Genomic DNA, 23,856 nt, shown 5'->3' on the forward strand with positions numbered 1-23,856 from the left:
CTGCCCTCCAGGACATTCTGTCAGTTCTCTCTTCCCCTCTCCTGAGAGGCACCCCAGGCAGATACCACACTCTTTTATCCCTTTGAGGCACTGAAAGCACAGATTCATTTTAGGCAATAAGTTGTTCTGTCATTTGAAATCAAAACTTCTTCCTTGCTCTTCCATTCTTCTAATCTCAAAGCTGTTTCTGACAACTCCAGAGCTGAAGTAGGGAGAGGACCAATGAGATGACAAGGGGCGAAGGCCTGTGTACTTAGCTGATGCTCTTTATAGCCTTTGGCTTTGTCCTAATGCCTGCTCTTTTGTGGGAGGGGTTAGTGGGTCCTTCAGGTATCTCCACCTGACTACATACCACCCTAATGCAGGCCACTTCGCTCTTCTCCTGACTTTTTGTTTTTAATTTTTATTGGACTTTAGTTGATTTACAATGTTGTGTTAGTTTCTGCTGTGCAGAAAAGTGAATCAGTTATCCACATACATGTTGTTGTTGTTCAGTCACTAAGTCCATGTGACCTCATGGATCAAAGCATAATGGGCTTCCCTGTCCTTCACTATCTCCTGAAGTTTGTTGAAACTCATGTCCATTGAGTTGGTGATGCCATCCAATCATCTCATTCTCCATCACCCCCTTCTCCTCCTGCCCTCAATCTTTTCCAGCATCAGGGTCTTTCCAATGAGTCGGCTCTTTGCATCAGGTGGCCAAGGTATTGCAGCTTCAGCATCAGTCCTTCCACTGAATATTTAAGACTGATTTCCTTTAGGATTGACTGGTTTGGTTTCTTTGCAGTTGAAGGGACTCTCAAGAGTCTTCTCCGGCACCACAATTCAGAAGTATCAATTCTTCAGCAATCAGCCTTCTATATGGTCCAAATCTCACATCTATATATGACTACTGGAAAAACCATAGCTTTGACTATACAGACTTTTGTTGGCAAAGTGAGGTCTCTGCTTTTTATATGCTGTCTAGGTTTGTCATAGCTTGCCTTCCAAGGAGCAAGCGTCTTTTTAATTTCACGTATATCACCCATTTTTTTTAAGATTATTTTCCCATAAAGGACATTATAGGTATTGAGTAGAGTTCCCTGTTCTTATTATTTATTATATATATATATATGTAGTAGTGTGCATACGTCAATCCCAATCTCCCAATTTATCCCTCCAATCCCTTTTCCCACTGGTAACCATAAGCTCTGTATCAGTGACTCTGTTTTGTAAGTAAGTTCATTTGTATCATTTTTTTTTTTTAGATTCTACATATAAGCAATATCATATGGTATTTGTCTTTCTCTGTCTGACTTACTTCATTTAGTATGATAATCTCTAGGTCCATCCATGCTGCTGCAAATCACATTATTTCATTCTTTTTATGGCTGAATAATATGCTGGGAGGGATTGGGGGCAGGAGGAGAAGGGGACGACAGAGGATGAGATGGCTGGATGGCATCACCAACTCTATGGACGTGAGTTTGAGTGAACTCCGGGAGTTGGTGATGGACAGGGAGGCCTGGTGTGCTGCTATTCATGGGGTCGCAGGGAGTCGGACACAACTGAGTGACTGAACTGAACTGAATATTCCATTATATGTAAGTACTATATCTTCTTTATCCATTCACCTCTCAATGGACGTTTAGGTTGCTTCCATGTCTTGGCTATTGTAAATAGTGCTGTTATGATCACCAGGGTGCACGCGTCTTTTTGAATTAGAGTTTTCTCTGGATATATACCCAGGACTGGGATTGGTGGATCATATGGTAGTTCTTCCCAGGTAGCTCAGTGGTAAAGAATCTGCCTGCCAAGTGGGAGATGCAGGTTCAATCCCTGGGTCAGAAAGATCCCCTGGAGAAGGAAATGGCAACCCACTCCAGTATTCTTGCCTGGGAAATCCCAACAGAGAAGCCTGGCAGGCTACAGCCTATGGGGTCACAAAAGAGTTGAATATGACTTAGCGACTAAACAACAACGGTAGTTGTATTTTTAGTTTTCTCAGTTCAGTTCAGTCGCTCAGTTATGTCCGACTCTTTGCGACCCCATGAATCGCAGCACCCCAGGCCTCCTTGTCCATCACCAACTCCCGGAGTTCACTCAGACTCACGTCCATAGAGTCAGTGATGCCATCCAGCCATCTCATCCTCTGTCGTCCCCTTCTCCTTCTGCTCCCAATCCTTCCCAGCCTCAGAGTTTTTTCCAATGAGTCAACTCTTCGCATGAGGCAGCCAAAGTACTGGAGTTTCAGCTTCAGCATCATTCTTTCCAAAGAAATCCTAGGGCTTATCTCCTTCAGAATGGACTGGTTAGATCTCCTTGCAGTCCAAGGGAGTCTCAAGAGTCTTCTCCAACACCACAGTTCAAAGGCATCAATTTTTTGGCGCTCAGCTTTCTTCACAGTCCAACTCTCACATCCATATATGACCACTGGAAAAACCATAGCCTTGACTAGACGGACCTTTGTTGGCAAAGTAATGTCTCTGCTTTTCAATATGCTATCTAGGTTGGTCATAACTTTCCTTCCAAAACCACCCTAATTATTCTCCATATGGTTGTAATAATTTACATTCCCACCAACAATATAGGAGGGTTCCCTTTTCTCCATACCCTCTTCAGCATTTATTGTTTGTAGACTTTTTGATGATGGCCATTCTGACCAGTGCGAAGTCATACCTCATTATAGTTTTGATTTACATTTCTGCTGATTTCTTGCTATAGCTCCAGCCTCTCCATTGGAATTCTTCCTTCCTTCATAGCTGAGGTCCCTTCAAATGCTCAGCTACCCTCCAGAGTCTAACTACCCCACAGCTGATGAAAGTACGGCTACTCCAACTGCTGGTCTCTCGTGCTCATTCGGCCATCAAGGACTGCTCCAGGTAGGAGGCAGATGGCAGTCCTCTTGATCTCTAAATTCCAGGTAACATGTCAGACTCAATTAATGCCACCTTGGTGGCAGCTGGGGTTGGCTGGCATGTTTCTACTGTTCACCAGGCTGAGACACTGGCTCCCAACTCCCGGCACCAGAATTCTCTCCAGGAGGTTCACCTGTACTTGGTTTCCTGTGAATGCCTTTGGAACAGCCTTTTCCTCTGACACTCACACCACTGCCCCATCACCTTCTCTTAGACAGCCTGAGGTGGGTAATGGAGTTGAAGGTCCAAGATCATTTTGGCCATCTCCTAAGAAGTGTTGCTTTAGATCGTGGGGATATGTATCACTCCCTGTTTTTCACTCTGAGGCTTTAGACAAAATTGCCAAGCACAGATGAGGTCCTGCTTCATATCCAGTTATACCTGTCAACCTCACCGCCTGTTCTAGTTTAATATCAAGAATTTGAAGACGCATTAAGAAGTCAGACAGAGAAAGACAAGTATGATATCACTTATATGTGGAAGCTAAAAAACAAACAAGTGAATCTGACAGAGACTCACAGACATAGAGAACAAACTAGTGGTTACTGGTGAGGAGAGGGAAGAGGGAGGGAAAGAAGGGGGAGGGAATTAAGAGGTACAAACTACATGGATAAAATTAATAAGCTACAAGGATATGTTACACAACACAGGGAATATACCCAATAGCTTATGATAACTATAACTGGAGTAGAGTACAACATTTACAAATTGTAAATCACTATGTGGTACACTTGAAACTTACACACTGTACATTAACTATGTGTGCTAAGTCACTTCGATTGTGTCCAACTCTGTGACTCTATGGACTGTAGCCCACCAGGTTCCTCTGTCCATGGGGTTTCTCCAGGCAAGAATACTGGAGTGGGTTGCCATGCCCTCCTTCAGGGGATCTTCCCAACCCAGGGACCAAACCCACATCTCTTAAGTCTCCTGCATTGATAGGCAGGTTCTTTACCATTAGTGCTACCTGGGAAGCCCACATTAACTATACCTCCAAAAAAAAAAAAAAAAAGAGTTAAAAAAAAAAAAGAATATGAAGATACAGAACATTCAGGAGATGTCTAGGAGACAGATAAAAAATGTCACAGAACTCTGCTTCTCATATTGGAGGATATGGATAGACAGACACTAGAAGTCATAGCATACCCATCTTGAACATCAATTTTCATATTAAAACACACACAGATCCGTCATGAGTAAAATGAAAAATTTTGGAGGCGGTAAAAAACAGAACCTTTTAAATAAATTTAATTTACCATCAGCCACTTTATCTACAGATTCTAGGGATGGTAGAGAACTTTTTGAGAGAAGTATTTTGGAGAAAGTTGAATCCTTAAAAAATGGGTGTACCCTTCTGGAAGTTGTCAGGAATCCTGTTGAGGCAAATGGAGAAACACTGTAGAGAAATTAGGTCACCTTGACTGCTCCATAAACCAGCTGAGAGAAACTTTCTAAGCCTTCTTTTTAATACTAAGATTGAAGAGAGAAGAGGGGGAATCTAACAGGACTTCTGGTTACTCTTGAAAAAGCAGGTCTGGATCTCTAGATCAGGAGCAAAATACCAACAGAGTTTCCGTTTGAGTATGATTTTCTGTGTGTGTGTTCTTTTGAAGATTGCCTGAGCTATGTTTGTTGTTTCTGTCTGCCCAACAGCAAAACAAAAACAAAACACCTTGAAAATAATTGGGTCATTTGTAGTCACATGGATGGACCTAGAGTCTGTCATACAGAGTGATGGACATCAGAAAGAAAAAATCAAATGCATATATATTATCTGTATGGAATCTAGAAAAATGGTACAGATGAACCTATTTGCTAGCAGGAATGCAGATGAAGAAGTAGAGAACAAACTTTTGGACGAACCAGGGGAAAGAGAGGGTGGAATGAATTGAGCAGCATGGACACATATATACGCTGCTGCTGCTGCTGCTGCTGCTAAGTCTCTTCAGTCGTGTCCGACTCTGTGCGACCCCATAGACAGCAGCCCACCAGGCTCCGCTGTCCCTGGGATTCTCCAGGCAAGAATGCTGGAGTGGGTTGCCATTTCCTTCTCCAACGCATGAAAGTGAAAAGTCAAAGTGAAGTCGCTCAGTTGTGTCCGACTCCTAGCGACCCCGTGGGCTGCAGCCTACCAGGCTCCTCCGTCCATGGGATTTTCCAGGTGAGAGTACTGGAGTGGGGTGCCATCGCCTTCTCTGCATATATACACTACCATGCATAAAATACTAGTGAGAGGATAGCTCTGCAACACAGGGAGCTCAGCTCTGCGCACTGTGATGACCTGGAGCCGTAGGATGGGGTTGGGGGTGGGAAGGAGGCTCAAGAGGGAAGGAATATATGTTTACTCATAGCTGATTCACATTGTTGTACACAGCAGAAACTAACAACACTGTAAAGCCATTATACACCAATTATAAAACAAAACAAACAAAAACACCTTGAAAACAAAAGTATCAAGTGCCTCTAAGGAGCAAGGAAGAAGAGAGCCATGAAAACTGGCCTTCTCACTCCACCACAGCCCTCAGAAGACTTAGTAGATGGGGTAGATTCGATGGAGAAAAGAGAAACAGGCAGAATCTAAAGTGGGTGGCTGGGGCCTGAAGCGAAACCTTTAGGGGCTTAAAGAATGGAAGACTTCATGGTTCCTTAGCACAAAACAAAACCAACAGCCTCCAGCGATTTACGACCTCTGTTGAGCAATCCAACTGCACTGATAGAGAACAGCTCATTTCTAAATTTAACTTCCAATTCCCCCAAGAATTCATAGTCTTATGATATACCTGGTTTTCCTTCCAATGCTATTCAGTAATGTGAATCAAGTTGCATGCGCTATTTTAATATGATGCCTACCTTTCTTAAGAATCCTCTTCACTTTCACATAGTTCCCCTGTTTGACATACTCATGAAGCTGTGCTTCCAAGGAGTCATTTCTTAAGGAACCAAGCTGAACAGGACAGGGGACTGGAAGGTGAACAGCCCGAGACATCCTGTTTCAAAAGAAAGCAACATACTTATTTCTAACTGAACCAGAAATGCAAGGAAAAAGCCTCGATTCTTTCACATTTCTTTCACTTCTTGTCCATTTTCATTTATAATGAATAGGATTGAGGGACAATTATGGAAATTCTCCAAGATTAGGGATTTCTCTGACAGTCCGGCAGTTAAGACCCCCAGGCTCCTGAAGCAGGGGATCTGAATTTGATCTCTGGTCAGGGAGCTAAAATCCTGCATACCTTGAGGCATGGCCAAAATTAAATAAATAAAAATAAATTCTAAAAGATTAAATTTTATTCTCAATGTTACTGTTGAAATTGAAGAACTCAATATTTTTGTCAATTCCTGGGAGTGAAAACGGAGAAGGTAATGGCAACCCACCCCAGTATTTCTGCCTTGAGAATCCCAGGGATGGGGGAGCCTGGTGGGCTGCAGTCTATGGGGTCACACAGACACAAGTGAAGCGACTTAGCAGCAGCAGGAGGGAGTGAAAAAGTGATGATACCAAGAAGTAGAATTAGAAATACACATTTATTACATCATCAAGACCATTAGGAGAGTATTAACTTTTTGAGTGTGTGTTTTGTTTTGTTTTGGCCTTGAGGCTTATGGGATCCTATTTTCCGGACCACGGATTGAACTTGAACCCTTAAAAGTGGGAAGTCCTAACTGCTGGACTACCAGGGAATTCCCAGGAGGGCATTCACTTTGAAAAGTTAGGGGACTTCCTTGGGGGTCAAGCGGCTAAGACTTGGCACTCCCAATGCAGGGTGCCCAGGTTTAATCCCTGGTAGGAGAACTAGATCTCATGCCAAGACCAGAAGATCCAGCATGTTGCAACTAAGACCCGGTGCAGCCAAAATAAATACAAATAAATATTTTAAAAATTCTGCACCATAATAACTCTGGTCCAAAAAAGAACAAACAGTATACAAATGCAGTCATTTATGCAGAGGGTAGACAGTCTGTGGATTGGGTTCATAGTTCAGACTCTGAAGTTCTCAACCTGGCTGTGTCACTTCCCTGTGTGACCTTGAAGAAATTATTTAACCTTTCATGGGCCTCAATTTCCTCATCTATAAATGGGAGTACTCTGTAAAGTGCTTAGAACTCTGCCTGGAACCAAGGAACTCTCTATAGTTGTTAGCTGCTGTCATGCACACTAGAACCTATGCACACTAGAATGGTGACTGCATTTCACATTACCACCAGCAGTGAAAAAGGGTCCAAATTTTCCCAGATCTTCATCAATATTTAATTCTTGTTTTGTTCTTTAAATAATAGTCATTTTAGAACATCCCTGATGGTTCAATGGTCAAGAATCCACCTATCAATGCACAGAATCCGGGTTGGATCCCTGGTCTGGGAAGATCCCACATGCCATGGGGCAACTAGGTCCCTGGGCAACAACTACTGAGCCTACACTCTACAAGAAACCCGCCCACTGCAACAAGTGGCCCCCATTTCCCCAACTAGAGAAAAACCTCCAGCAGTAACTAAGACCCAGTGCTGGCAAAAATAATTATTTTAAAAGTGATTTTAACGTTGACCTTTAAAATTTTTTTACTTAATTGCATTTACACCAATGTATGACATTTTGACATAAAATATTCAAATCTCCAGACCTGCTTCTTTCATATGTTTCCTAAAGCTGCAAAAATTAAGCGTCGACTGTTAATCATGTATATGCTAACTTCCACTTCCTGTGTACTTTTCAGTTTACTTCCTTTTAGAATTTTTTTCCAGTCACCCTCAGAGATTCTTTTAAAAAAAATATCATTGTGGAGTAATAGCATTTAAAACGGTTCTGATGGAGAAGGAAATGGCAACCCACTCCAGTACCCTTGCTTGGGAAATCCCATGGGGAGTCTAGTGTGCAACGGTCCATGGAGTACAACAGGGCCGGACACGGCTTAGCGACTAACAACAGCAAATGGCAGTTCTAACCAATGTGTGAGAACAAAGACTTGTAAGGAATCGGGGGTTGGGGCTGAAACCAACATCCTATTGTTTACAGATGTGAATGTCTATTTAGAAAAACCAAAATAAACTGCAAGCAAATATTAAAAAAAAAAAAAAAACGGTTCTGAACATTACTAAAACATATTTTTAACCAACCAGCTCCTGCAACTACTTAATCGGTAATTCCCCCTGAAAACTGAAGCTAAACGAACACTTCAGTACTGTAAATTTGGCCGACTAACCCAATAAGACTCAAGAGAAGACTCTTGAGAGTCCCTTGGACTGCAAGGAGATCCAACCAGTCCATTCTAAAGGAGATCAGTCCTGGGTGTTCTTTGTAAGAACTGATGCTAAAGCTGAAACTCCCAATACTTCGGCCACCTCATGCGAAGAGCTAACTCATTGGAAAAAAACTGAGGCTGGGAGGGACTGGGGGCAAGAGGAGAAGGGGACGACAGAGGATGAGATGGCTAGATGGCATCACCGACTCGATGAACGTGAGTCTGAGTGAACTCCGGGAGTTGGTGATGGACAGGGAGGCCTGGCGTGCTGCAACTCATGGGGTCGCAAAGAGTCGGACACGACTGAGCGACTGAACTGAACCCAATAACTAAACGGATTTCGACTTGCCCTAGTGGCTCAGACGAAAGAATCCGCCCCAAATGCCGGTATACCCTGGTTGGTATTCCTGGGTTGGGAAGATCCGCTGGATAAAAAAATAGACTACCCACTTGAGTATTCTTGGGCGTCTTTTAGTAGCTCAGTTGGTAAAAAATCCACCTGCAATACAGAATATAGGAATTTGGAAAACCCCCCAAAAAATGATAAATGCTACCCCACTCCAGTACTCTCACCTGGAAACTGGAGTCACTACCCCATATCTGCTGCTGCTAGGTCGCTTCAGTCGTATCCGACTCTATGCAACCCCCATAAAACAGCACAACCCACCACATTACACCACTCATGTTTTTTTTCCCCAGGCAAGAGTACCGGCAGGGGGTTTTCACTGCTTTTTTCCTATCCCACAATTTAACATCGATCATAGATTCAGCTTTATAGGATTATTATAAAGCTAATACTCATCTAAAAACTATATAATCTTTTTTTTAGACCAACAGAGTGTCAGGGGAAAGCGCGAACGCAGTCCCCCACTACCACAAATTATGCAGTCGAGTTTCCCACATTTGGGGAAATCGCAGGGGTCAGCACATCCGGAGTGCAATGGATAAGCCTCGCCCTGGGAAAACCACCTTCGTGATCATGGTATCTCCCCTGCCAGGTAAGTATGAGTTGCTCGCCCTGCCTGCCGCCTCAGCCTCACGTTCCAAACACTTCGCACTTACGGTCACTCTCTTCACCGAAAACTCTATACCCTCACTTACGAAATAACGGCTTCTCCCAACTATAAAGGCCTGACAAGCACATTGCGAGTACCGCAATATTTGCAAAATAATACAAACACTTTACAATTCTGAACCGAGCCAGCCTACGCCGAGCTCATTTACATACTCCGCGCACCTTAGTGACGTCACTCCGTAGCGCCGACTGTACCAGGGGCCTCGTGATAGGCTGACTGACAGACACGGAGGCGCTCTGGGCCTAATCCCCGGGGCCGGGAATGTAACCCACCTTTGTGACAGAACAGATTGTAGGGATGCGATTAGCTTTGAGACTGGGTGGGGCGGGAATAGTCCGAATTATCCAGGTGCGCCTAATGTAATCAACGGCCCTCTTTATAAGAGGAAGCAGGCAGCTAAAAAGGCAGCTGTGGCGGCGGCGGCAACAACAGCGACGACGGAGAGAGCAGAAGACGGAGACGACGGATGAAACAGAAGATGGCTGATTTCTTGAAAGGGCTGCCTGTCGACAACAAAAGCAATTTTAGTAGCTTCCATGCCAACTGTCTAAGCAAAGCCTCGAACCGACGTCCACCAGTCTACCTGCCCACTCAGGAGTACCCGTCTGAACAGATAATTGTGACAGAAAAAACAAACATTCTTTTGCGCTACCTACAACAGCAACGAGACAAAAAGAATGCCGCCGAAAAGACAGACCAGGAGCAAGTGAACCTCGAGGCTGAGAGCTGGGCGTCCCCGTGCAAGATCCCACGGATCTACAGCCAGGACTGGGACGACTGAGACGAGGACCCTTGAGACTCACGGTCCCACTCAGACGCTTCCTGTGCTGTCTGCTCCTCGCCTGCCCGCCGGTCTGCCCACGTCCCACCGTTCACACCACTTCCAATATGATAAAGCCAATGTATTTATTTTCCTTGTGTTTTTATTGATGTAAGTTTACCAACTTATGATTTAAGGGGATGTCAGACCCACTAGTGTGATGTTGGTAGGTGTATTTTTTTTTTTTTTAACAAATAAATTGTTATTCGCTGCCTCCTCCTTCAGCTCCCCCGTCCTCTTGCTCCCTGCTGCTGCTGCTGCTGCTGCTAAGTCGCTTCAGTCGTGTCCGACTCTGTGCGACCCCATAGACGGCAGCCCACCAGGCTCCCCAGTCCCTTGGATTCTCCAGGCAAGAACACTGGAGTGGGTTGCCATTTCCTTCTCCAATGCATGAAAGTGAAAAAATAAAGTGAAGTTGCTCAGTCGTGTCCGACTCCTAGCGACCCCATGGACTGCAGCCCACCAGGCCCCTCCGCCCATGGGATTTTCCAGGCCAAGAGTACTGGAGTGGGTTGCCATTGCCTTCTCCCTCTTGCCGCCTAGTCCTCTGGAAAACTGGAGCCTCTCTCCGAGGGTCTAGATTCAGGGTCCTGCTGCAGCTGGTCCTCATGGGTGGGGGCTCTTCTCTTGGTTCCCATCTGCTGGTCCAGGTCTCAAACACTTCGCCTTGTCACACGTTCCACAGGGACTTACTCTGCCCAGACCTTGCTCTGAGCTTGAATAAGTGGGAGAAGTCAGCTCTTCCCAATCTTGTTCAGTTGCTAAGGCACCAACTCCATGGACTGCAGCATGCCAGGCTTCCCTGTCCTTCACTATCTCCCAGAAATTGCTCAAACTCACGTCCATTGAGTTGGTGATGCCATCCAATCATCTCATCCTCTGTCGTCCCCTTCTCCTCCCGCCTTCAATCTTTCCCAGCATCAGGGTCTTTTCTAATGAGTCAGCTCTTTGCATCAGGTGGCCAAAGGACTGGAGCTTCAGCTTCACCATCAGTCCTTCCAATGAATCCTCAGAGTTGATTTCCTTTCGTATCCACTGGTTTGATCTCTTTGCTGTCTCAAGAGTCTTCTCCAGCACCACAGTCCGAAAGCATCAATTTTTCGGCACTCAGCTTTCTTTATGGTCCAACTCTCACATCCATCCATACATGACTACTGGAAAACTCATAGCTTTGACTATACAGAACTTTGTCAGCAAAGTGATGTCTCTGGGCTTAAATACGCTGTATAGGTTTGTCACAACTTTTCTTCCAAGGAGTGTGTCTTTTAATTTCGTGGCTTAGCCTTTTCATTCCTTCTGGAGCTATTTCTCCACTCTTCCCCAGTAGTATATTGTACACCTACCAACCTGGGGAGTTCATCTTTCAGTGTCCTATCTTTTTGCCTTTTCATACTGTTCATGGAGTTCAGCAAGAAGGCTGAAGGAGTTTGCCATTCCTTTCCCCAGTGGACCACATTTTGTCATAACTTTCCACTATGACCTGGCCATCTTGTGTGGCCTTCCAGGGCATGGCTCATAGCTTCACTGATTTACATAAGGCTGTGATCCATGTGATGATTTTGATCATTATAGTTAAGTATCATCTCCATATCTTGAAGATCTAAGTATTTTTATCAGGGACTAGTTTGGTGCATCATTTCCACCCCAATAAAAGGAGCTTTCTCATCTGGAAAAAATAAAAGGTGGTGGATGGAAGGTTGATGGCAGCAGATGAAAAATTACTGGTTTTGAAAACACAGAAAGGGGACCATAAAGCCAAAATGTATAGAAATCGCCTTCTACAGTCTTTCCCACAGAATAAAGAAAACAGCCCATTTCATTCCTAGAATAGTGAAAGCTTACTTTTAAACCATTTTTTAAAAACTCATTCAGTTGTGTTTGACTCTGTGACCCCAAGAGCTATACAGTCGATGGAATACTCCAGGCCAGAATACAGGAGTGGGTAGTCTTTTTGCTGCTCCAGAGGATCTTCCCAGTCCAGGAATCGAATCCAGGTCTTTAGCATTGCTGGCAGATTCTTTACCAGCAGAGCCACACGAGAGGTTGAATTCAGCTCTTTGAAAGTGCATGGATTAGCCCAGCAGATTTGTCTATCCACATAATATTCCTCACTTGATACCAGAAATCGACTGCTGCCTTGCTTCTAAGTGAAGTGAAAGTCGCTCAGTCGTGTCCATCTCTTTGCGACTTTATAGTCCATGGAATTCTCCAGGCCAGAGTTAGAGTGGAGTAACCTGGCAAACACACTGAAACCATACTCACAGAAAACTAGTCAATCTAATCACACTAGGACCACAGCCTTGTCTAACTCAATGAAACTAAGCCATGCCCGTGGGGCAACCCAAGACGGGTGGGTCATGGTGGAGAGATCTGACAGAATGGGGTCCACTGGAGAAGGGAATGGCAAACCACTTCAGTATTCTTGCCTTGAGAACACCATGAACAGTATGAAAAGGCAAAATGATAGGATACTGAAAGAGAAACTCCCCAGGTCAGTAGGTGCCCAATATGCTACTGGAGATCAGTGGAGAAATAACTCCAGAAAGAATGAAGGGATGGAGCCAAAGCAAAAAGAATACCCAGCTGTGGATGGGACTGGTGATAGAAGCAAGGTCCGATGCTGTAAAGAGCAATATTGCATAGGAACCTGGAATGTCAGGTCCATGAATCAAGGCAAATTGGAAGTGGCCAAACAAGAGATGGCAAGAGTGAATGTCGACATTCTAGGAATCAGTGAACTCAAATGCACTGGAATGGGTGAATTTAACTCAGATGACCATTATATCTACTACTGCGGGCAGGAATCCCTCAGAAGAAATGGAGTGGCCATCATGGTCAACAAAAGAGTCCGAAATGCAGTACTTGGATGCAATCTCAAAAACGACAGAATGATCTCTGTTCGTTTCCAAGGCAAACCATCCAATATCACAGTAATCCAAGTCTATGCCCCAACCAGTAATGCTGAAGAAGCTGAAGTTGAACGGTTCTATGAAGATCTACAAGACCTTTTAGAACTAATACCCAAAAAAGATGTCCTTTTCATTATAGGGGACTGGAATGCAAAAGTAGGAAGTCAAGAAAACAGGCAAATTTGGCCTTGGAATACGGAATGAAGCAGGGCAAAGACTAAGAGAGTTTTGCCAAGAAAATGCACTGGTCATAACAAACACCCTCTTCCAACAACACAAGAGAAGACTCTATACATGGACATCACCAGATGGTCAACACCGAAATCAGACTGATTATATACTTTGCAGTCAAAGATAGAGAAGCTCAATACAGTCAGCAAAAACAAGACCAGGAGCTGACTGTGGCTCAGACCATGAACTCCTTATTGCCAAATTCAGACTTAAATTGAAGAAAGTAGGGAAAACCACTAGACCATTCAGGTATGACCTAAATCAAATCCCTTATGATTATACAGCGGAAGTGAGAAATAGATTTAAGGGCCTAGATCTGATAGATAGACTGCCTGATGAATTATGGAATGAGGTTCGTGACATTGTACAGGAGACAGGGATCAAGACCATCCCCATGGAAAAGAAATGCAAAAAAGCAAAATGGCTGTCTGGGGAGGCCTTACAAATAGCTGTGAAAAGAAGAGAAGCGAAAAGCAAAGGAGAAAAGGAAAGATATAAACATCTGAATGCAGAGTTCCAAAGAATAGCAAGAAGAGATAAAAAAGCCTTCTTCAGGGATCAATGCAAAGAAATAGACGAAAACAACAGAATGGGAAAGACTAGGAATCTCTTCAAGAAAATCAGAGATACCAAAGGAACATTTCATGCAAAGATGGGTTCGATATTGGACAGAAACGGTATGGACCTAACAGAAGCAGAAGGTATTAAGAAGAGATGGCAAGAATACACAGAAGAACTGTACAAAAAAGATCTTCACGACCCAGATAATCACGATGGTGTGATCACTCCTGGAATGTGATGTCAAGTGGGCCTTAGAAAGCATCACTACGAACAAAGCTAGTGGACGTGATGGAATTCCAGTTGAGCTATTCCAAATCCTGAAAGATGATGCTGTGAAAGTGCTGCACTCAATATGCCAGCAAATTTGGAAAACTCAGCAGTGGCCACAAGACTGGAAAAGGTCAGTTTTCATTCCAATCCCAAAGAATGCTCAAACTACCGCATGATTGCACTCATCTCATACGCTAATCAAGTAATGCTCAAAATTCTCCAAGCCAGGCTTCAGCAATATGTGAACCATGAACTTCCAGATGTTCAAGCTGGTTTTAGAAAAGGAAGAGGAACCAGAGATCAAATTGCCAACATCCGCTGGATCATGGAAAAAGCAAGAGAGTTCCAGACAAACATCTATTGCTGCTTTATTGACTATGCCAAAGCCTTTGACTGTGTGGATCACAATAAACTGTGGAAAATTCTGAAAGAGATGGGAATACCAGACCACCTGATCTGCCTCTTGAGAAATCTGTATGCAGGTCAGGAAGCAACAGTTAGAACTGGACATGGGACAACAGACTAGTTCCAAATAGGAAAAGGAGTTCGTCAAGGCTGTATATTGTCACTTTGCTTATTTAACTTATATGCAGAGTACATCATGAGAAACGCTGGACTGGAAGAAAAACAAGCTGGAATCAAGATTGCCGGGAGAAATATCAATAACCTCAGATATGCAGATGACACCACCCTTGTGGTAGAAAGTGAAGAGGAACTTTAAAAAGCCTCTTGATGAAAGTGAAAGAGGAGAGGGAAAAAGTTGGCTTCAAGCTCAACATTCAGAAAACTAAGATCATGGCATCTGGTCCCATCACTTTATGGGAAATAGATGGGGAAACAGTGGAAACAGTGTCAGACTTTATTTTTCTGGGCTCCAAAATCACTGCAGGTGGTGACTGCAGCCATGAAATTAAAAGATGCTTACTCCTTGCAAGGAAAGTGACCAACCTAGATAGCATATTCAAAAGCAGAGACATTACTTTGCCAACAAAGGTCCGTCTAGTCAAGGCTATGGTTTTTCCAGTGGTCATGTATGGATATCAGAGTTGGACTGTGAATAAAGCTGAGCACCAAACAACTGATGCTTTTGAACTGTGGTATTGGAGAAGACTCTTGAGAGTCCCTTGGACTGCAGGGAGATCCAACCAGTCCATTCTGAAGGAGATCAGCCCTGGGATTTCTTTGGAAGGAATGATGCTAAAGCTGAAACTCCAGTACTTTGGCCACCTCATGAGAAGAGTTGACTCATTGGAAAAGACTCTGATGCTTGGAGGGATCGGGGGCAAGAGGAGAAGGGGACGACAGAGGATGAGATGGCTGGATGGCATGCGGGAGTTGGTGATGGACAGGGAGGCCTGGCGTGCTGTGATTCATGGGGTCGCAAAAAGTCGGATACGACTGAGTTACGGATCTGATCTGAACCTGTCCCCTTTCCAAGAGAATGACCCAAACCAGGGATCAAACCCAGGACTCTGCATTACAAGCAAATCCTTTACCAGCTGAGCCACAAAGGAAGTCCAAATCAGGTTTTCCACATTGCTGCAGGGGAAAATGGGTATCGTTTGAACCTCAAGAAACCCAAAACTACAAAACACTAGATAGGTACATCAAAGCTGCACAACAAGAATCTATGTCTTTCCTTTCACAAATCATGCCAGGGGAAAGCGCGAACGCAGTCCCCCACTACCACAAATTATGCAGTCGAGTTTCCCACATTTGGGGAAATCGCAGGGGTCAGCACATCCGGAGTGCAATGGATAAGCCTCGCCCTGGGAAAACCACCTTCGTGATCATGGTATCTCCCCTGCCAGGTAAGTATGAGTTGGAACTTTTGTCTGGGACGTCACCCTCGAACTCAGCACACTACAGAGTTATGGTCAATTATATTCCAAGCTCTTTCGGCCTTCGATGGGAAACTGAAGGACTATTTATATGACAGTGACCAAGATACATCCTTTGGACGTTCAGGGGAAATTCTACCCGGCGAAAAATGAAATCGAGACAGCAGCCACCGCGCCCCTCATCTACATATCCCCACCTCTTGTCACTTGTCATTTGACGTCACTGCTTTTGGACAAGCGTCTAGTTCGTTCTAGCTCTGCCTGGCGCCCGACCCCAAAGACCAAGTGTAGCTGAGATTTTTCAATTCTTCGTCTTCGCAGACAGACGCAAAATTCGGTGGAGCTTCGTTACGGGGGTGGAGTCCGAGCAGCGTGCGGAGGGCAGAGCAGGGCACGGCGGGGGCGCGGCCCTCAGTGGAAGAGGGTAGCAAGATTGGTTGCTGAGTCTGAATCGCCGCACCACTCTGTAACTAGGTGATACCCGCAAGTCTCTCTCAATCACCGTTTCCCAAAAGTGTAAAGTGGGAATAATACTCCCTGCCTCACAGGGTTTCTGTGAGAGCTGAACAGAATGCGCGTCAAATGCGACCTCCAGCCTTGCCACCCCACCCAAGCCACTGCTCTCCTGGACAGGTGTCCGTGTCTTTGGGGCACAAATCCGACTTCTACAAGATTCAAGTCTTGCAGTTCTCAGCGCAAAGGCAAGCAGCATCTGGCCTGGATTGAGTAACAAAGCAAGTGCTCCTCTGTTCTTTTTAGACAGCGAAAATTGACAAGGCACTGTGTTTTCCTTTCTACCCTTGCTAGCTAGGCGCTCTGGGCAAAACAACTCTGCAGCAACTATAGTGTCAAGGGTTTAGTAGTGTGCGGGAGGCAAACCTTTACCTCTATTCTATTAGAGTCTCTGGCCCAGCCTGAAAATTACATTGGAATACACAATTTAACAGGACAAACCATACTAATTTATTTAACTTAAGTTTATCTGACACAAGAGCCCTCATAAGGAAATGAAGACCCAAAGAAGTGGAAACCTAAATGTTTTTATATTAAGTTGAACAAAAGAGAGACAATTGTGGAGAAGCAAGTAGCATACATGGGGAGGTTAAAAAAGATAATGATTTTAACAAGACCTGTTTGTGCAGAAATCTCTGGGCGTTATCCCTCTTCTCTGAAATATTTCTTTCCCCTGTGTTAGAAAGGGAGGCCAGACCACTCTTTTTACATATTTGCTGTTTTTCAATGCTTCTGGCTTAAAAATAATCCTTATGCCACAGTGACACAGTTGGGAGTGGCATATTTTGCAACCTTTTGGCAGTTATTTTCCTCTTAGTCTGTATGATTTTTTAAGTGCTTTGTTTTGTATTTTGGGAGAGTATTTTTAATTATTATAATAGTGATAAAATTTCCCCTGTAGGGAATCAGGAAAATACAGAAAAGCATTTAAGATGCTTAAAGGAAATGAATCAAAATGCAAAGTAACATATGTTAGTATAACACACAAGAATGGATTAATGTGTTTTTCCTACATACTCGGAAACATGACTATAATATTGGGTTTCCCTGGTGGCTCAGGGAAACTTTAACCCTAATTATATACATCTATTGCCCAAAGTATGTTCGTACATTTTGAATGGTAAATGTCATTTAACTGTAGAAAGTAAGAGAAAGACAGTGCCCTATGCACATGGTATTTATTATATTATTACAAAAAATCAAAATCACCCCCAAATCCTAGAATCAAAGCAGCAGGGAAATGGAGTATTAAACATACAATAGTAAGAACATGAAAGACACATTATATTATAATGAACAACATGAAAGACAAAAGGTTAAGAGGAAAAAAAGATATGAAATGGTATGTATACCATGACTACAGTTTTGTAAAAATGTATATCCTTAAGGAAAAGCACTGAAAAGAAGCGCACTGAAATGATATCAGTGTAACAGGTTGTGAAATACAGTAGGCAGACTTTCAATAATATTGTTAGACTCCTTTTTTCTTCCTAATGAGAAGACCAAGTCCTGGTGGAACCACTATAAGAAATATGTGGCACCGTATTTAGTTCTAAACACAGGCTTTAGCATCAGATAGACTTAGGTTCAAATTGTGACTCTACCATATTTTAGGTATCTGTGCTTGATTTTACCCTCTCAGAACAATGATAATTATTAGTACACTCAATATGCCAGCAAATTTGGAAAACTCAGCAGTGGCCACAGGACTGGAAAAGGTCAGTTTTCATTCCAATCCCAAAGAAAGGCAATGCCAAAGAATGCTCAAACTACCGCATGATTGCACTCATCTCACACGCTAGTCAAGTAATGCTCAAAATTCTCCAAGCCAGGCTTCAGCAATACGTGAACTGTGAACTTCCAGATGTTCAAGCTGGTTTTAGAAAAGGCAGAGGAACCAGAGATCAAATTGCCAACATCCGCTGGATCATCGAGAAAGCAAGAGAGTTCCAGAAAAACATCTACTTCTGCTTTATTGACTATGCCAAAGTCTTTGACTGTGTGGATCACAAGAAACTGGAAAATTCTGAAAGAGATGGGAATACCAGACCACCTGACATGCCTCTTGAGAAACCTATATGCGGGTCAGGAAGCAACAGTTAGAACTGGACATGGAACAACAGACTAGTTCCAAATAGGAAAAGGAGTACATCAAGGCTGTATATTGTCACTTTGCTTATTTAACTTCTGTGCAGAGTACATCATTCGAAATGCCAGGCTGAATGAAGCTCACTCAAGCTGGAATCAAGATTGCCAGGAGAAATATCAACAACCTCAGATATGACACCACCCTAATGTCAGGAAACAAATAGGAACTAAAGAGCCTCTTGATGAAGATGATAAAGTGAAAAAAACTGGCTTAAAACTCAACATTCCAAAAACAAAGATCATGTTATCTGGTCCCATCCTTAATGGCAAATAGATGGGGAAACAATGATAGACCATGAAATTAAAAGACGCTTGCTCCTTGGAAGAAAAGCTATGACAAACATAGACAGTGTATTTAAAAGCAGAGACATTACTTTCCAGTGGTCATGTATGGATGAGAGAGTTGGACTATAAAGAAGCCTGAGCACCGAAGAATTAATGCTTTTGAACTGTGGTGTTGGAGAAGACTCTTGAGAGTCCCTTGGACTGCAAGATCACACCAATCAATCCTAAAGGAAATCAACCCTGAGTATTCATTGGAGCGAGATGCTGAAGAAGCCAAAGCTCCATTACTCTGGCCACCTGATGCAAAGAGCCGACTCACTGGAAAAGACCTTGATGCTGGGAAAGACTGAGGCTAGAAGAAGGGGACAACAGAGGATGAGATGGTTGGATGGCATTGCCAACTCAATGGACATGAGTTTGAGCAAGCTCCGGGAGTTGGTGAAGGACAGGGAAGCCTGGTGCTGCAGTACATGGGATGGCAAAGAGTTGGACATGACTGGGCAACTGAACATGAACAATAATAATTATAGTGAATATATGTCTGTGTGTGTGTGTGTGTCTGTATATATACATATTAATATATTGACACACAGAATAAAACAACTCAGTGACCAACTAACTCAGGCCCCAAATAAGCCAGGGTGGAGAGGCACAGCCCGCCCCTCAGCAGAGCAGGTGTTTGGCGCATTCCTGCACTCCTGGGGAGGGGCAGCACCAGCACACCCACCCACCTCTCTCAGATCACGGCTGCCTCTGCCAGCTAAGATGTTCTGTCCCAACAGACATGGCCCTCAGTCTGTGAGTCTCACCCATCTCTGAATTTCCACTCATATCTTTGCCTCATGGGAGTCAAGGAGAGAGTGTGTTCAGAAATATGATGTGTGGCAGTAATTTTTGAAAGCTGCCTTTTGTTATATAAGCTCACTGAGCAGGTCTGATAGTTAAGAAGTCCATGGTGCTGACAACTGAATCTAAATGTCTATTACCAGCTTGAGCAACTCTATAGACACTCGACACACACACCCCCTATGTTTTGGGGAGCAAACCCATTCTGAGGCACTTGAGATGCACACTGGCCCTGGTTTTATACATTTCCCATCCACAGGGCTCTGCAGTATAAACCACAGTCACTCTACTTAGACACCTGCTAGATACTGTCATCCACAAAGTGTGACCCAGCCCACCTCAGTTATATGTTATAATTTCATTATTGATCTACCATCCTAATTTCATTCCAGATGGTGTGCTGTTTCCATGGTATTGCTGTTTCCATGAATGCCAGGCTGACCACAGCTCTGAGTCCTCTATGACTGTGTCCCCCAAGGTATGATTTCATAGACATTCTAAGGCTCTTTTTGCTATGGTGAGGAAGTCTTTTTCTTTCTTTCTTTTTTTAAATTTTATTGGTATATAGTTGATTTATAATGTTGTATTAGTTTATACTGTAGAGCAAAGTGAATCAGTAATACATATACATAGATCCACTCTTTTAGAGATTCTTTTCCCATATATGCCATTACACAGTATTGAGTGGACTTCCCTGTGTTATACAATAAATCCTCATGGGAACTTTATTTCTGATGACCACATTGCCTACTCCAGTATTTTCAACATTCACAAGGTATCCATGAGTTTCTATGAGTGCTACTAATGATGAAAAAAAACAAAACCAAAAACCTGTTCTCAAGCTGTTACTCATATGTAACTAGTCACTTACAGCCCCCTAAACTTAAGGTGCCAGCGACTAGCCTAAGGCACTGGAGATACTACGAGTAATCATGTGGAGATAGAGTCTCCCTTCCACAAACTGTAGAGGAAACAGACCTGCCAGAATTAGAGGGAAAGAGTAATGGGCGCTAATCAAAGGGCTAAGGACCACATTATGACTGAAGGATCCTGTACACCCTTGCCTTTGTGGGCCCTTCCGCCATGAAAAACCTATTAATATAAAAAGATGACGTTGCTATACACATTTTTCCACCTAAAAATTCATCTTTTCTTCTTCTGATTTTAAAAGAAGTGCCTTATGCAGCACTGTGCCTACAGTAATGTTTAAGTCCATCTTAGGTTCTGTGGCAGTTTGGGTGGATCCCAGGCAGCTGCAACAAGAGAGAGCAGAATGTCAAAGACTGATGAGGGAAGGCGGGGCATTCCAGGAAGGGGCAGCATGTTATAGAAGTAACACAGCAAGACCTCCTGAGACTTTTTCAAAATAAGGGAGAAACGACGTCCAACAGAATATAATGTGAACAACGTGTAATTTTACAAGTTTTGGTAACCACATATAAAAGGCTAAAATAACTGAAAATAGTTTTAATAACATTTTTTTCTTATCCCCATACACCCAAAATGGTATATCACACTGCAAAATATAACCAGCCTAAAAAAATTTGAGATATTGTAACACTCCAAAACTAAAAACGTTCAAAACCATTCAGGTAAACCCAGATCCTAAAGCTCAGACAGCTGAAGTTAAATAAATAATCCTGACAAAACCCAAAAAACCTGTACTTGGCAGAAGAATGTTTCATAGTGGTTTAGTATTTAAGATCTCTATTTCACTACGTCCGTGTATCATACTCACCACTACCCACCTACCTTATGTGATAACCCCTTCTGCATTAGATGAGCCACTAGATCCTTTTTAGAAAACATCTTGAACGATTTAAGATACCAAGAGGACAGGGGAAAGCACCAACACACTCCCCCACTACCACAAATTCTGCAACCGAGTTCTCCACATCTGGGGAACTGGCTGGAGTCAGCACATCTGGGGTACAATGGATGAGCCTCGCCCCGGGAAAACCACCTGACCCTGGTTATCTTCCCCGAGGCCGACCTTGGCACTACCAGCTGCTGCATGCACCACTATAATAAGGTCTGGGTCACTCCTGAAACGACTCCAAATGGTCTTTATCTTAGCGATCCAAATAAACATATTTTCGAACTATATGTTAACATATATTTTATATTAATAGATAAGCCCGTATTTCCGAGGAACGCCGTTCCAAACGCCCTGAGCCATCCGTGTACCTACACCACCGCCGCCTCGCGGCCCGCGCCCCCTGCCGGCCGCTTCCTCCAACAACTCGCCGCGCCCGGATCCTTTCCCGACAGAAACCCATCGCGTCCCAAGGCGGGCTAACTGAAGGTCTCCGGATCTCCCAGTGTGGAGTCCCATGGGGCACTCCCACGCGGAGGAGTTTTTTAGTCGTCAGTCGACTTCATCCTTGCCTGGCTCCCAACGCTTCAGACCAGCCCAGGGAGAGGAGCCGGGCATCCGACTCGAGAGTATCTTGGCTACGGGCTTGACGTTGGACTCCGGTGTTCATGCTGCACGATTCGAGATAAGCTTCTCCTTGCAGAATCAGTTTGTGCAGAATGAAGAGGAAACAGCTAGTCAGATCCCTCACTGAGCGCAGGCCTCACCCAGGCTTTATCCCCTGCCCCTGCTCTGTTAACATCCCGCATCCTCCTCTGAGAATGAGTCCATTCCTACCTTTGCCCTCTGGATTTTTCCTTTCTCCTCATCTCTGTGTTTGGCTAAGTTATATATAGATATATAAAACCTGTTTTGTTGCTGTTCTATTCTCCCAGCATTTTATGTTTTGAACCAAGGTAAGTTTCTCTTGCCTCCTGACTACTTATTGATAGAGGGGAGTCTGACCTTTCAGTTCACTAGATTCTTCAGACTCTTAATACCACGTGACCCACTAGCCCCTCAGCCACCTCATCTTCCTCCCGCTGCAGCAGAGCACACTTACTGCATGTGGTCCTGGATCCTACTCTTGTTCTCCCCAGCACTGCTGGAGGAAGTTGTGATCCTTCTACCCCAATTTCATGCGAACTGCAGTCACATCACTGCCATTTGGCATTCTTCTTAGGCACATCTTTTCAGTCCCCTCTACCCTGATGTTTTAAACCTCCACCTAAACCAGTGCTTCTCAGTGACTATGCCACTGCTCTCAAGGGGTGATTTTTAAAGTTTGTGGGGACATTTCAGCTTCCTTGGGTAGCCAGGCCAAGCATTTACATATTAAAACACTTTATTATAATATTTTATTTCTCCTTTATATTACAGTTAGAACATTTACATCAATTGTGGGGGAACTTACATAACTTACATTTTCTAGGAACATCTTGAATATTCATATTTTCCATGAATATACTATGAACAGTAAAGGAAATATTACTATTTGTTGTAAAAAGGGACCCTAAGGTTTTACAGATGACACTACCCTTATGGCAGAAAGTGAAGAGGAACTAAAAAGCCTCTTGATGAAAGTCAAAGTGGAGAGTAAAAAGTTGGCTTAAAGCTCAACATTCAGAAAACAAAGATCACGGCATCTGTTCCCATCACTTCATGGGAAATAGATGGGGAAACAGTGGGAACAGTGTCAGACTTTATTTTTGGGGGCTCCAAAATCACTGCAGGTGGTGACTGCAGCCATGAAATTAAAAGATGCTTACTCCTTGGAAGAAAAGTTATGACCAACCTAGATAGCATATTGAAAAGCAAAGACATTACTTTGCCAACAAAGGTCCGTCTAGTCAAGGCTATGGTTTTTCCAGTGGTCATGTATGGATGTGAGAGTTGGACTATAAAGAAAGCTGAGCACCAAAGAATTGATGCTTTTGAACTGTGGTGTTGGAGAAGAATCTTGAGAGTCCCTTGGACTGCAAGGAGATCCAACCAGTCCATTCTAAAGGAGATCAGCCCTGGGTGTTCTTTGGAAGGAATGATGCTAAAGCTGAAACTCCAGTACTCTGGCCACCTCATGAGAAGAGATGACTCATTGGAAAAGACTCTGATGCTGTGGGGCAAGAGGAGAAGGGGACGACAGAGGATGAGATGGCTGGATGGTATCACTGACTTGATGGACGTGAGTCTGAGTGAACTCCGGGAGTTGGTGATGGACAGGGAGGCCTGGCGTGCTGCGATTCATGGGGTCGCAAAGAGTCGGACACGACTGAGCGACTGAACTGAACTGAAGGTTTTACAGAATTGAGAACCACAAAAAAAAAAAAAAAAGAATTGAGAACCACGATCCTAATCCAATCACACCCA

At 43.7% G+C, this 23,856-nt stretch overlaps 2 protein-coding genes and 2 non-coding genes across 17 annotated transcripts in view; 1 reads left to right on the top strand and 3 right to left on the bottom strand.

Annotated features, from left to right (window-relative positions):
* The window catches only part of TEX14 (testis expressed 14, intercellular bridge forming factor), a 149,790-nt gene that overhangs the window by 103,274 nt on the left and 22,660 nt on the right, over window positions 1–23,856 (bottom strand). For 3 of the 14 annotated variants that reach the window (XM_061390136.1, XM_061390130.1, XM_061390133.1), the window contains one exon: window positions 5,748–5,884. In XM_061390136.1, coding sequence (XP_061246120.1) covers window positions 5,748–5,883 — 136 coding nt within the window. In that variant the 5' untranslated portion in view covers window position 5,884. Of the gene's footprint in view, window positions 1–5,747; window positions 5,885–9,235; window positions 9,352–9,371; window positions 12,468–23,856 lie in introns of those variants that run through there. The other 11 variants (XM_061390139.1, XM_061390137.1, XR_009731199.1 and 8 more) reach the window with 10 other exon arrangements.
* On the bottom strand, window positions 8,977–9,140 carry LOC133233116 (U1 spliceosomal RNA). The gene has a single exon (XR_009731594.1). It is a non-coding gene; the product is annotated as a U1 spliceosomal RNA (small nuclear RNA).
* LOC133233071 (DET1- and DDB1-associated protein 1-like) lies at window positions 9,677–9,991 on the top strand. The gene has a single exon (XM_061393101.1). The coding sequence runs from the start codon at window positions 9,677–9,679 to the stop codon at window positions 9,989–9,991; it is 315 nt and encodes a 104-aa protein (XP_061249085.1).
* On the bottom strand, window positions 15,657–15,820 carry LOC133233128 (U1 spliceosomal RNA). The gene has a single exon (XR_009731605.1). It is a non-coding gene; the product is annotated as a U1 spliceosomal RNA (small nuclear RNA).

The sequence above is a fragment of the Bos javanicus genome, chromosome 19 (genome assembly GCF_032452875.1).
Source record: "Bos javanicus breed banteng chromosome 19, ARS-OSU_banteng_1.0, whole genome shotgun sequence".
In the NCBI taxonomy this organism is placed as follows: Eukaryota; Metazoa; Chordata; class Mammalia; order Artiodactyla; family Bovidae; genus Bos; species Bos javanicus.